Genomic DNA, 14,771 nt, shown 5'->3' on the forward strand with positions numbered 1-14,771 from the left:
TGTACTGTCTGCCCTATAGCGGCACGATCTGACTAAATGGATGCTTTTATCGTTCAATGCCAACATCTGCTAAATCGCGGCATTGTTTCTTCAGCAGATGGCTTGTCAGGAGGCCAGATAATAAAGATGTATTTACAGTGTATATACAGCCAGACTAATGGCCTGATACCGATAGGGTCTGTTTGCTGTGTCGATACTAATTAGACAAGCCGAGCCAATGAAAGCTTTCCAACAGACTGCATGTTAAAACATTAGGCTCATTAAGCCTCATTAGGAAGGCAGAAATAAACATTTTGGTGTGTGGGATAAGTAAAGGGGATTTACGTCGCCTTGTTTCTTAATTATCGCACAAGCAAATGTTTTGACCAATTTACATTTGAGATACGAGGAGGGGGGTGTTCGGTGCCCAGAACTGGCGCGTTTCTTCTTCTCTAGGTCACATTTATTTTTTTTTTCCCCTGTTCATTTCTTCTGGTTTCACAGACACTGGCACTGGTTTCATCTAACGTCTAAGCACTCATGAAATTGTGGGGTTAAGAGGGGCACATAATGAGCATATGGCCATCATCCCTATTATTTCGAACGCCCGTGATGGGGGAAGAGATTAGCGAGGGGGGACACTCAAAAGAGGACTTATTTCTAATGAAAGACAGACATCGCATCTAATCTACCAGGCCTAAACTGCTATGAGAGGATTCCTAGGCCCCAACCATATACAATGGCTATCCTGACAGGATTTTTTTGCGGCTTTCATGTGAATTCAGTATTTTTCTGTTCATCTGTTAATTCTCTTGGAAACTGGGAGGATAAGTTGGCAAATTTTTGTTAGTACAACCCTTTTAACGCTTATCTGATCAGTGGGGTCCGGTTACTGGGATCCCAAAAAAAAATCACAAAAACAGAACCCGATAATCACAAGAAAACGGGACCCGTTCTTGTTGATTGATACAAGTCAAGCATCAGAATTTGGTTATGTCCAGCACTTTTATTGGTGGTCAAAGCAAGTGTCGTTGTTGGGTACTGTACTAAGACATTTCTAGAGCTCCCATAAAATTGAAAGGAGTGGCAGTACGTGTGCTCGACCTCTCTTATCAAGGACTTGGAACGAGCCCCAGTTCTCATGATTGGTTAAGGGCCCATTCAGGTGTGGTTAAGGGCCCGTTCAGTAGTGTCCCATCAGATAGCCTTGAGGATCGGGCAGCCGATCGTGGGGGCACGGATTGTGGAAAACCATCGATCTAATACTTGTTACATAAGCACCAACTAAATGAAGCCAACAACATTCATGTTTTAAGAGGCATCCATCATGGTCATAGGCCTCTATCCAGCCTCCTAAACAGGGTCCATAAGAAATCCCCAAAATCCACTTGTAAAAATATCTGATATATGCAAACAGTAGTAGATGAACACTGCTCTATAGGAGAGTACACACATTTTTAAATATATGAGAGGGAGAGGTGATGTGATCTTTCATCAAGTAGTGTGTGAACGAGCGCTAGCTTCTCAGTAATGAGGACACCGTGTACGACGCGCTCCATTACACAGCCAATGTATTGACACGCTGTCCATACTACATTTACATATCTCTGCTATTCCCAGGAGTCTCCTGAAAACCAGAAATGGTAGAATCTTGTCTGATCTTAATCACAGTTGACATCCTATAGACGACACCATCTATACATTAACACCGTTGTCGGCAGTCACCAAGCGAATAGTCATGAAGAACCGCAGGCTACAACGGATGTCATGCAAACCTAAAGCGTCTTGGTAACTACAAGAATCTCATCTTGGTCTTAAGATGGTCGACAGCAATTTTTTTAAATATTTCCTCATAAAGCAAATTCATACCACCCCTACAGAGGAATATGTATCCCACAATTCTTTGTTAATTTCCATAGAACTACACCAGCCAAAGATTATGACAAGAACTTTAAATTATGGGTCTGAGTAATGGAAGTATTAACAGTAGTAGTACTAACTATAAGATGGCCACTTAAATTCTGTCAAGGAGCAGTGCATTTATACAACAAACTTCTATCTTTACAGCCCTCAACCAATTCTATCCGGTACCCCGGTTACACCAGCTTTTCAGGCCTACAGGCTGTAGGATCCATGGGGATTTGAGACTGGCTTAATGAATTGTCTTGCAGGACAACACAGGAAGTGAATTCCCCAGGAAAACTGAATTATCATTTGAAGCTCTGAGGTGGCCACATGAACCCTAAAACATCCGGCTAGACGCATGTCCGAATAACTGGAAATTGCTGGAGCTCAGTGGAAAATGAAAACCAGAACGGCGTATGTATGAATAATTATTTCCCCACACCGCAATGGGCGATAACATGACCTCTACATATCAACAATACATTGTTTTAAGTGTACAAGCTTCAGAGGGAACAATAACTAATTCTACACTTCATGACTAGTGATAAAGGTGGCAAACACTGACAACAAAGAGAATCTGGGCAGATTGAGCTGTATCTTACTGAGCCAACTGCTGTGAGACACAAGAGGGCTTGATTGAGGAAGGGATTGAGCTGTAGCTCACTGAGCTACTGCTGTGAGATAAGCCAAGCCCTTCCTGACTTCCTCGATCGTGTACAGAGACTCGTACATGAGGGATGAGAGGTTATTGACCATCTGTATCTTACTACGATTTTAGGGAGGTAGCTCTGATGTGTATAGCCAAACCCATGCCAACTGTCTGTGTAGGAATTTTCTCAATGCAACCCCATTACTAAAATAAGAGAAAAAAAATGCAGTTGACGTGTATTAATATCCTTTAAACACACTAATGATCTGAAACACTGTGCTGTTGGGAATTTCAAAACAATAAAGCTTCTTCACACAAAAGGCAGGATTTAGCTGAAGAGTCTGATGGGCGTGTCTTTGCATTTTTGTGCCGCTAAAATGGTGCAATTAGGGACACACCACTTTTTGCCACCACAGTTCTGATAAATCCCCCCCCTTTGTCTAGGATCAGGACTACGGATAAAGTCTGCAATCTTGGCTACGACAAAAAGATCCATCTTCACAACCTAAAACACTCTGTGCTGCTGTACACAAAAGGCTACAAAACACAAACCCCATTTATAACAATTCTGAAGATGTAGTGATGATAAATCTAACGACTTGGACTTGAGGAGATATTTTTTTGGGGGGGGGGGGTAGACAAGTCAAGGTTACGAAATGTCACTTCTCATTAAAAAAGAATGACAATTACATGCCCAATCATGACACCTATAGGGTTAAACCAGTTTAATGTTGTTTTCTCACAAGTCGCGGGGGGAAAAGGCAACAGTCGAGAAAATAATTACGCTCTGCAAATAAAGCGTAGAAAATGTGGATTCCTCACCAGTGGCCGTCCTGCACGGGGCTAGAGGCGAGCGCGTTACTTCTGCTTTATTTATATTCAATGCATTGGCTCATTGATTCTGCACATTTCCCTACGCTGGTACATATTTTAAACAATAAAGGAAAGCTTAAAGCTAAATTTCCTTCCAGCAGCCTGGCCAAGCACATAATGTCTGTACCGAGGGCCATATTGCGGAGCAGCTGATGAGATGCGTGATGAGTGAGCGCGGCGACTCCGCCATGCCTCTATGAAAATTGGAAGGCGCCGGCAAATCTTCACATATTTAAACACCGTCGACCTTATGTAAATAAAAGGAGCTCGGCATTATGGGAAGCGAAGGACGCCCCGCCGGCTTCTTAATTCAAAACATTAATATGGTCACCAGCTGAATCAAGGGCAACTTTCTGCTCCGTAGCCAAATACCCGGGGGTAAATTCTCAACAAAAGTAGCAAGTGAAGAAATTAAAAGAAAAAAGTTCAAAATCTATTTTTTTTTTTTACCAGAAACAGCAGGAACAAAAAGAGGCGCCACTTCTTATTTTCAATTTAAAGTCATATCCAACACTACAATTTCTACGACCCATGTCTCAATAATCAAGTGCCAACATATTCCCAAGACTAGCGCAGAGATGGTCAGCATTCACACTGGTTTATGTACAAATAGTCCAAAAATAGTAGGTACAAAACCGGCACTCTAATTCGCTAAAAAATCTTGAAAGTTTATTTCATGTCCATTAAAAAAAATGGTGCATAGTACAAAGGACCTACGCGCTTCGAACAACACAATTTCTGTTCTTACTCATGAGTTTTTGAAACGCTATGTTCCTTTGTACTATGCACCTTTTTTTACGGCCATGAAATTAACTTTCAAGATTTTTTTTTAGCGAATTGAGATGTCGGTTTTGAAACATACATTGAAATCTCAGAAAAATCTCCTTTGACGACTCATGCACCGGACTTGTGCGTCCCGGATCTGATGGCTCACGTGAGTGAGCGGTTAGCTCAAGGAAATTTATCTATACTATGTTCAAATAGTACTTACTAAATTAATTATATATTCTTTGGGTTTTTTTTGCTTGGGGAATACACACAAAATTGATGCTTTCGTTCCCATACAAAAAAAAGGAGGCCTGAGCCGTACAGGGCAACAGTGTTAACTAAGAGGCCCAGTGGTTACCATCGGTGGGTAGGTCTTTGGGAAAGCGGGTACAGGTTTTACTACTGAAAAAAATTTGCCATTCTTGGTTTGGGAGAGCTGGACCAACAGGATCTCAAACATAAAGCCTAGTTGCAGCCCCACGTGTGCCCTTCATGGGCCGACAACAAGGGATCCGTTGTCCGTTTTTGGTGGCCCTAGCGTCATCGGCAAGTGAGGTCCACTCACTCATTACTGTCAGTAGAAAAAGAATGTCCAAGCAACAAACAGAGGCAGGAATAAGAGAAGACCGGCCGCTCATACACAGGGCGCGGTAGTTGTTATGCGCAAAACGCCGCATATGGGGCAGTGTGATACATTGGCAGTGTGATAGCAGTTAGCAAAAACAATGGATTGCATAAACAACAGTACTGTGCAGGCAGCGGACGTATGTTAGGAGAAGTTCACACTTATTTCATCAGTGTTTATTTTATTATTTTTGCTAAAACTTCCCTGATCTCTCACACATCCAATAGCATTTTTGCCCATTTTCTTTCACAACAAAATTTTTTTGAGAAATGCCAATTTTTTGAGGCATGGATAAAGTAGAAACCGCAATTTAAAAAAAAAAAAAGGAAAAAAAAATAAAGTAGATGCTTTGGGAAAAATTAGAAATAAATAAGCATGATTGTTGGGGGGGGGGAGAATAAGCATGATTGTTGGGGGGGGGGAGAATAAGCATGATTGTTGGGGGGGGGAGAATAAGCATGAGTGTTGGGGAGGGGGAGGAGAATAAGCATGAGTGTTGGGGAGGGGGAGGAGAATAAGCATGAGTGTTGGGGGGGGGGGAGGAGAATAAGCATGAGTGTTGGGGGGAGGAGAATAAGCATGAGTGTTGGGGGGGGGGGGAAGAATAAGCATGAGTGTTGGGGGGGGGGGGGAAGAATAAGCATGAGTGTTGGGGGGGAGAGAATAAGCATGAGTGTTGGGGGGAGGAGAATAAGCATGAGTGTTGGGGGGGGGAGAATAAGCATGAGTGTTGGGGGGGAGGAGAATAAGCATGAGTGTTGGGGGGGGGGAGGAGAATAAGCATGAGTGTTGGGGGGGGGAGAATAAGCATGAGTGTTGGGGGGGGAGAATAAGCATGAGTGTTGGGGGGGGGGGAGAATAAGCATGAGTGTTGGGGGGAGGAGAATAAGCATGAGTGTTGGGGGGGGGGAAGAATAAGCATGAGTGTTGGGGGGGGGAAGAATAAGCATGAGTGTTGGGGGGGGGGGAAGAATAAGCATGAGTGTTGGGGGGAGGAGAATAAGCATGAGTGTTGGGGGGAGGAGAATAAGCATGAGTGTTGGGGGGAGGAGAATAAGCATGAGTGTTGGGGGGAGGAGAATAAGCATGAGTGTTGGGGGGAGGAGAATAAGCATGAGTGTTGGGGGGAGGAGAATAAGCATGAGTGTTGGGGGGAGGAGAATAAGCATGAGTGTTGGGGGGAGGAGAATAAGCATGAGTGTTGGGGGGAGGAGAATAAGCATGAGTGTTGGGGGGAGGAGAATAAGCATGAGTGTTGGGGGGGGGGAATAAGCATGAGTGGGAGGAATAAGCATAAGGGGGATAAAAAACAAGCATGAGGGGGGATAAAAAAAATAAGTATTAGGGGGAAAGGGTAGAGGGAAAACTATAAAAAATTATTCAAAAAATTTGAAAAAAAAACTGAAAATAATTTGAAGAAAAAAGAATAAATCTAGAAGATAAGAAAATATAATAAAACATCAAACGTAAGTTTACCAAATAAACGTTTTAAAATATCTAAGCACATAGAAATGGATAATAGACATACCTAAAATCTAAGTTCTATGTACACACAGACCGTCCTATAAATGTACATGTATATAAACAAGCACCGGCTCGAGCACACACTACCGGGGCACGACTGTCCCTTTCCAAGGAGGTTAGAGTTTTAGGTTTTTCTCCAGCCATCAGACCTCCTTAAGCACAAACAAAGCCATTAGTCTGGGCACATACGCAATTTATGCCATAAGTCATGATCTTCAAACTCCATCCAAACAGCAAAGCTAATAAAAAAAAAAAAGCGCTACAGAAATGCAGAAGCCACTGAGCTGTGCAAATGTAAATGACAAGCCTGCCAAGCCATTAAAACTAATGGCCTGCACTGGCCAAGCGGCTCTGGGTGAATTCACATGCAAATTTGTATGCAAAATGTTCAAGCACTTTCGGGGGCATGATATACCATTAACTGTAAGGCTGGGGTTTTTTTAGTTTTTTTTTTTTTCGGTGGCAAGATACTTTTACCAGACAACATAATGCATGTACACAAGTGGCGTACCGTCTATTAAACCGTTCTCGGTGAGAACCTTTAAGAGGGTGATGTACTTCTGAGTGGTGGCAACAGTGGAAAATCCTTTCTGATCGCTGCGTGAGAGAGAAAGGGAGAAAACCGATTATGAACATTGATACACGGAGACGAGAGGCAGAACATTTGGCACTTTTGACATTCACTGGAATAAAGCCAAATTCAATGGAAAATCCAGAAATTCAAAATGCCGTCTGGTCATAGAACATAGTAGAACAGCGCCACAACTGCTCACAGGTTGTTAATGGTACTGCAGCTCATGAAGTTCAGCTGCAATATCAAGTACAACCTGTGAAGAGGTGTGGCGCTGTTCTTGTAGGAAAGCAGTAAAGTTGTTCTAATCCTAGCCCCGCCCCCCTTAATTATTTATGTATAACGATCTATCTCAAGTTTTCATAAACATGGCTCCAAACATTTTGCATATCGAAAGATTATAAAGTCTGCGCCACCACTAGAGGGCGCTCATTAGCTTGCTGTTATGATTTAACTGAATGAATAACGCTCAAACAGAAAACTCCGGAATATAGCAAACCTCTATCTATTTACAGTACAGGTGGTCCCCTACTTAAAGGACACCTGTCATCAGGTCTGTGTCACTTGTCCTGTTACTACTACCTGTTGGAGCAGCTCACAAGGATCCATCCCAGCCTTTATCTAGTTATTTCATACATTATTCATTGTAAAATCATCTATTTTTTTATCATGTGAATGAGGCTGGTCACATGGTCAGAGGCAGTGATGTCACCCCTGTTAACCCTCCCCTATCCTCCCCCTGCTCATGTCTGTGTGTAATGTATAGTAAAGCATGGCTAGTGTGTGTGCTGCATCTGCTGACATGCTGCATCCTCCTAATATACAGGTGAGAGACACAGACATCAGCTACACATGAATCTGACATGTTCTGCTGTAACATGGCTGCCTGGAGCTGCTGTATCTCTCCTAAACACACACACATGCACACACAGGCTGCAGGGGGCGTGGCCACCAGCAAGCACATCATTATACAGCCTCACATCATTATACAGGCTGTCAGTCATGCACTGGGGGTGTGGCTGTGCCTCCCACTCATGAATAGAGTGGACAGCTTGAATATGCTAATGCTTCATTGGACATTTCACAGGTCATTTGCATACAGCTTTAGGACCTCATTGCTTAGGTTTACAGGCATGTAGAGGGACAATGAATGGATAGAGGCAATGCTCTCTAATGGCATTTTATGAAAATATATTTAGTTTAGGGGGGTTATTTTGCATGACGGGTTCTCTTTAAGGACACCAGACTAACAGACGACCCCTAGTTAAAGACTGTCCCCCTTTGCCCTCTGGTGAAGCCCTCTATATGCTTTACTTTAGTCCCCGGTTGCAATGATCAGTGTCTGTAATGAAGCTTTATTGATAATTCTTAGTCACATTAAAGCAAAAAATTTTGATACTCCCATTGTCACTGGGGCAAAAAAAAAAAAAAAAATTTATCTGGAACTACAATTCTAAAAATATATAGTTTCAACTTACATACAAATTCAACTTAAGAACAAACCTATGGAACCTATCTTGTACGTAACCCGGGGACTGCCTGTATTTGTAGTAGTCAGATCATCTAAACAAAATAGATCTTCCGACTACGTAGAGTTTGTTTGTAGTCTGTTACCATGTAAACGTGTAAAAAAAAGTTGAAAATCGCAAATAATGTCTATAATGAGGACATTTACTCTAAGGTATCACATGGGGACTGAGAAGGCCATTTTGTGGACAGAGATACAATTCGGTAAATTCTTGAGGGCTTAATGACATTGTTTACACACAACCGTTTTGTGCGATGAACCGACAATGAAGCCATCAACTCAGCAGAAACTGATTCCACAAGACACTCGCTGCCCTCTACCCCAGACATGTCAATAGCTCTTTGTACATTCACGTCTTAACCTTGCGAATATTGGCAGAGCCGTCACAACAGCTGGCCCCACCGAGTGACAGCGCACCATCATTACCCCGGATCAATGTCTGCTGCGTACCATGAACGAGCAAACGTGATCCCGACTACAGTACTTACATCTCTCTCTTCACCTTTAGTGCCTCCTGTGGGTTATTCTCTTCACAGCACATAGAGAGTAGCCTCATATACATGCCAAAAGTAAAGACGTCCTCATATTTTGATTTCAACTGCAGGGCTTTTGGCAAATCCTGCGATAAAAAAATAGTAGATATTTTACTCTCAAGCAAGTGATTTTGTATGAAATTTTATACAAAGAATAGATTACAACTATTGATCTGCCTCTCTTTAGTTTTCCATTCCTCCCTCTTGCATGGAGAGCTAGATGCTGAGACTCCTCCCGATCCCTAACTCTACTGAACAAACTGATGTCACTCCCAGTGTTCTCCCCTATTGTCCTAGCTGCGGTGCCTCCCAGTCTCCTACCTTATTGTCCTAGCTGCGGTGCCTCCCAGTCTCCTCCCTTATTGACCTAGCTGCTGTGCCTCCCAGTCTCCTCCCTTATTGACCTAGCTGCTGTGCCTCCCAGTCTCCTCCCTTATTGACCTAGCTGCTGTGCCTCCCAGTCTCCTCCCTTATTGACCTAGCTGCTGTGCCGCCCAGTCTCGTCCACTATTGACCTAGCTGCTGTGACTCCTCCCAGTCTCGTCCCCTATTGACCTAGCTGCTGTGACTCCTCCCAGTCTCCTCCCCTATTGAAATAGCTGTTGTGCCTCCCAGTCTCCTGCTCTATTTAACTAGCTGCTGTGCCTCCCAGTCTCCTCCCTTATTGACCTAGCTGCTGTGCCTCCCAGTCTCCTCCCTTATTGACCTAGCTGCTGTGCCTCCCAGTCTCCTCCCTTATTGACCTAGCTGCTGTGCCTCCCAGTCTCCTCCCTTATTGACCTAGCTGCTGTGCCTCCCAGTCTCCTCCCTTATTGACCTAGCTGCTGTGCCTCCCAGTCTCCTCCCTTATTGACCTAGCTGCTGTGCCTCCCAGTCTCCTCCCTTATTGACCTAGCTGCTGTGCCTCCCAGTCTCCTCCCTTATTGACCTAGCTGCTGTGCCTCCCAGTCTCGTCCACTATTGACCTAGCTGCTGTGACTCCTCCCAGTCTCCTCCCCTATTGAAATAGCTGCTGTGACTCCTCCCAGTCTCCTCCCCTATTGAAATAGCTGTTGTGACTCCTCCCAGTCTCCTGCTCTATTGAACTAGCTGCTGTGCCTCCCAGTCTCCTGCTCTATTGACCTAGCTGCTGTGCCTCCCAGTCTCCTCCCCTATTGACCTAGCTGCTGTGGCTCCCAGTCTCCTCCCCTATTGACCTAGCTGCTGTGGCTCCCAGCCCCTTTCCTTCTGCATAGAGACTGTAAAATCTGCCACCTTAGTGAGCTCCTGACCGTCATGCTAACAAACATGTGTTTTGTACTACTGATTTATGTACATTTTTGCAGGAAAGGTACTGCCCATATAAGAATGTCTTAATTTGCATTGCTTTTTCATTTAAAAAAAGGAAAGCGTAAAGCTTATAGGATTTCCACATTGTTATCCCTTGTCATAAAGCCTATTTAAAGGGAGTCTATGACAAAATTTTATAATGCAAAATTGTGAACCGTGCAGAGTAGCCGCACCAGCAGCTGTGTAAATAATACATGTGTGCATGATAATAGCAGCAAAATGGATCCATATTCTAGGATCATACTTGGGCGTGAAGCTATAGGAGTGTCCCAACACTGCCATGCCATGAAATCTAAAGCTGCTTTACAGCTCCATCTTACTCTGGGTAAAATATGTAGCAGGCTTTCAGTTCGGAACTACAGCAGTTACTCAGAGCAGAGGATAGCAAAGCAGCTTGAAAATTCTTCCCCTTACAGATAATAAGCAATTTTGAAGGAGCACCCCCCCCCCTCAGTCAGCCCCTCCCATCTACTCCTCCCCATGTCTCATGCCTCTTCTAAATATTCAGCAATTCATGTCATGTGACCTGAGTGATGTCATCTAATGTCCTGTCACATGTGCAACATCTACCCCATGTACCCCGGAACAAGGAGACAGGGCAGTGCAGTGATCACTGAATATGCAGGTCCTCAATAGACCTCATTGGACTCACATCAGGTGAGTTACTTATAAGTTTACTGAATTTATCATTACAGCCCTGGAATGGAACCATGTAGGGATAAGGACAATGCTTTTTAATCAGAGTTTTTAGTACTTATTTTGGGTAGATAAATTTCAACGGCAGGTTCTCTTTAAGGCTCCATTATAATGTAAAGGGAACCTGTGCACAGGAGGCTTCATAGTGTACTAATGCTTTGGAGATTAAAGGACATCTACCACCAGGATGAAAGATTGTATGCAAATGAGCCTGAGGGGGTCCAGGCTGCATTAACACCTATGGAGCCTGGAGCCCCTGAGGCTCATTCGCATATAGTCCTTCATCCTAGTGGTAGATGCCCTTTAAAGGCGTTTTAACGATAAAGAAAGCTACCAGACAGCCTTAGCCCGCTCCAGCTCCCGATTTCTCTGGTATGCCTGGTTCAAGGCTTAGGAACAACTGGAAGTTCTGGGGGTGGGGTGAAGGGCGTGGCCTTGGAGCCTGCTTCATCCAATGAGAGGCCTCCTCAGACTGTAAGACAACACCGGAAGTGGAATCCCCTTGTTGAGGAGGCCTCTGATTGGATAAAGTGGGTCCTGTGATTTCCAGTTTCGTGCAGGCTCAAAACCAGAAGTACCGGAGTGATACAGGCCCACTGGGGTTTTTCCCCGAATTGTAAAGACAGTGAAATCTTTAGGGTCATACTAAAAATAAGAAAAAAAACTGAGAGGTGAATAAATATCCTCCCAAATTTCTGGATGCTCCATTGATGACTACGAGGTGTTTAAACACGGAACACAATTACTGGCTCCGCGGCGCGATAAGCGTGCATGAAAAGGTTAGTTAAAATGTCGCCTGCACAAAACCGAGCGTTCCTCTAAACACAGGCTGCCGAGGACTAAACCTTTAAATTATCTCAGCCTTCAAATACTATGTTATCTGTAATGTTGTCACAAGCAAGTAATCTCAAAGTGGATTCCCAGAGATACAAAATACTCCGCCGCAATCATTTCCTCGCTGGAAAAAAAAAAAATAAAAAAATACACACTAAGGGTAAGGCATGAAAATCGCTCAGAACAAGAAATTGCCCCCAAAAGTCTGATGATATCCTATAAATTGTAGGCGCTCTCAAGAAATGAATATGAAGTGCGGCTGGATGTCTGGTGGCGGATAGTATGAATACCTTTATCTCGCAGAAATGCTTTTGCCTCCACAGGAAAATGGAATTTCAATCCCGGCATTAAAAATGACCGGATTTGACTTGCAAATCATTGGAAACACATATCTGTTGCTTGACAATATAGATAGAAGTGAAGAGAGCCGCGGCTGCGGGAGGACTCTCCGCACGGATGACAAGTCCTATCAGACCTGTTGCGCACAGTCGTCTCCGCAGGCATGTGTCCGACTTAACCCCTTGCACTTCTACACTCCAGAGCAACTGGAATATGAAACGGACAGAAGGAAACGTAATATCTAAACCCGACATAAGGTTTTGAGGTTCCAATAGCGTTTTTTTAACATGGACTTCTAATTTTTTTTAAACATTGCTAGTGTCTTTTACTAGAAACAGATTAAACCTAAAACCTCCAAGTCGTGTGGGCATCCACGTGAATCCTCCAAGTCATCAAGTCTCTTTAGTACACCGCCGAGCTTTCCCCCCCTCCCTTCTGTCAGTATATGGTAGGATCAATCAGACAACCTAGGGTTAAAGTACCCTAGGGAGTCTGAAAAATAGTAAAAAAAAATTAATAAAAAAAATTATTAAAAAAACAATTCAAATCACCCCCCTTTCACTAGAACTGATATAAATATAAATAAATAGTAAAAATCATAAACACATTGGGGCAGATTTACTTACCTGGTCCATTCGCCATCCAGCGGCGCGTTCTCTGCGGTGGATTCGGGTCTTCCGGCAGTTCACTAAGGCAGTTCCTCCGACGTCCACCAAATGTCGCTGCTGCGCTGAAGTCCGCCAAGGTCCACCGGAGTTCACAATCCTATTCCTAGTGAAGCGACATTTTTTTTTTTTTTTTAAACGCGGCGGCTTCTCCGAATCCGTCGGGTTTTCGTTCGACAAGGACCACCCACCCCCCCCCCCCGATTTCCGCCGCGTGCATGCCGGCACGACACAATCCAATCGCGTGTGCGCCAAAAACCTGGGGCAATTCAGGAAAAAAAAAAAAAAAAAAAAAAAAAAAAAAACGGCGCAAATCGGAAATGTTCGGGTAACACACCGGGAAACTGCGAATTGGGCCCTTAGTAAATGACTCCCATTAGCTATCGACGCGTCCGAAAATGCCCGATCTATCAAAATATAATAACCATTTTTCACTGCGTTTAACCCCTAAAGGAAAATAGCGCCAAGAATCGCATGGCACCTTTTTGCCATTTAAAAAATTCTATAAAAAGTGGTCAAAAGGTCGTACAGTCCTAAAAATGATAGCTTTGTAAACCTCATTAAAAGTTGGAAAAAAATTACACTTCCCAAAGCTCTGTACACCAAAGTATAAAAAAAAGTTATTAGCGCCAGAATATGGCAAAATCCCCCAAATTTTTTTTGTACAGGAGGTTTTAATTTTTGTAAATGTATGAAAACATTATTAAACCTATACAAATTTGGTGTTCCCATAACCGTACCGACCCAAAGAATAAAGTAAACATGTCATTTGGGGCGCTCAGTGAAATCCGTAAAATCCAAGCCCACAAGAATACGGCGCAAATGCGTTTTTTTCACCAATTTCACTATATTTGGAATGTTTTGCCCGTTTTCCAGTACATGGCATGGAATATTAAATATCACCATTTTGAAGTGTAATTTGTTACGCAGAAAATAAGCCATAACACAGCTTTGTACATGGAAAAATAAAAAAGTTATAGATTTTTGAAGGTGGGGAGTGAAAAATGAAACCGCAAAAACGAAGAAGCTTTTATGGTCTCTGGAGAGATGTGTAACCATTCCTTTTGTGTGTGGTGTTAGTAACAGCGGGACTGTGGAAAGGTATTCTAGGTTCTAAAAATACAATGAATCAAGTCCTGCTCTTCCATTCAGATCTGCACCATATATTATTTAATGAATTAGCCTTAACTAGACCCCTGTCTGGAGGTGTAATAACTTTATGTGGTCAATGGCCTTTTCACTGTCTTCGACTACAGGCCCTGACTCTTACCTTTGCTGCTCGGAGGAAGCCTAGAAGTTTCATTAGAACGGCTTGAATGGGCTGATTTTCTTTCTCTAGTCTGGCCAGCTCTTCCTCCAGGACAGCGGGGCTTTCAACTGGTTCCACCTAGAGGGGGGCAGGGGGGGCACGATTTATTAGAACCAAACCTCTATGCGGATGTGTTATCTAATAAAACCATTAAAGTGGTTTTCCCATGAAGCAAGTTAGGTCCTAATCAGAGGATTTGGCCTAAATTGCTGATCAGTGGTGGTATCAGTGTTGTGGCCCCCACAGATCACGAGAACGGGGGTCTGATGTACCCCAGTCGGACCCACTCATCGCTCCTTGAGATGACCAGAGTAGTCGTTCGCACATGGTCGGACTGCCCCGGTCATCTCTATGCAGCCGACGGAGATTTCCGAGCGCCATGTTCGGCAATCTCCATCTGCCCCATAGAGATGAACTGGACATCCCGACCATGTGTGACCAGCTGCTTCCGGCCATCTTGAGGGGTCACATGACTGAGATCCCCACCGATTAGCAAGTTGCTTCGTGTAAAAACAACTTGCCGATCAGTGGGGATCTCAGTCATGTGACCCCTCGAGATGGCCCAAAGCAGCTGGTCAAACATTGTCAGGATGTCCAGTTCATCTCTATGGAGATTGCCGAACGCGGCACTAGGTAATCTCTGT

The 14,771-nt window shown here is 43.7% G+C and overlaps 1 protein-coding gene across 1 annotated transcript in view; it reads right to left on the reverse strand.

Moving 5' to 3' along the window:
* LRPPRC (leucine rich pentatricopeptide repeat containing) overlaps positions 1-14,771 on the reverse strand; it is a 101,520-nt gene that overhangs the window by 45,932 nt on the left and 40,817 nt on the right. The window contains exons 20-22 of the mRNA XM_072140266.1: positions 14,089-14,205; positions 8,911-9,041; positions 6,835-6,920 (exon numbers count right to left, since the gene is read on the reverse strand). Coding sequence (XP_071996367.1) covers positions 6,835-6,920; positions 8,911-9,041; positions 14,089-14,205 — 334 coding nt within the window. The remainder of the gene's footprint in view (positions 1-6,834; positions 6,921-8,910; positions 9,042-14,088; positions 14,206-14,771) is intronic.

Source organism: Engystomops pustulosus, chromosome 3 (genome assembly GCF_040894005.1).
Source record: "Engystomops pustulosus chromosome 3, aEngPut4.maternal, whole genome shotgun sequence".
In the NCBI taxonomy this organism is placed as follows: Eukaryota; Metazoa; Chordata; class Amphibia; order Anura; family Leptodactylidae; genus Engystomops; species Engystomops pustulosus.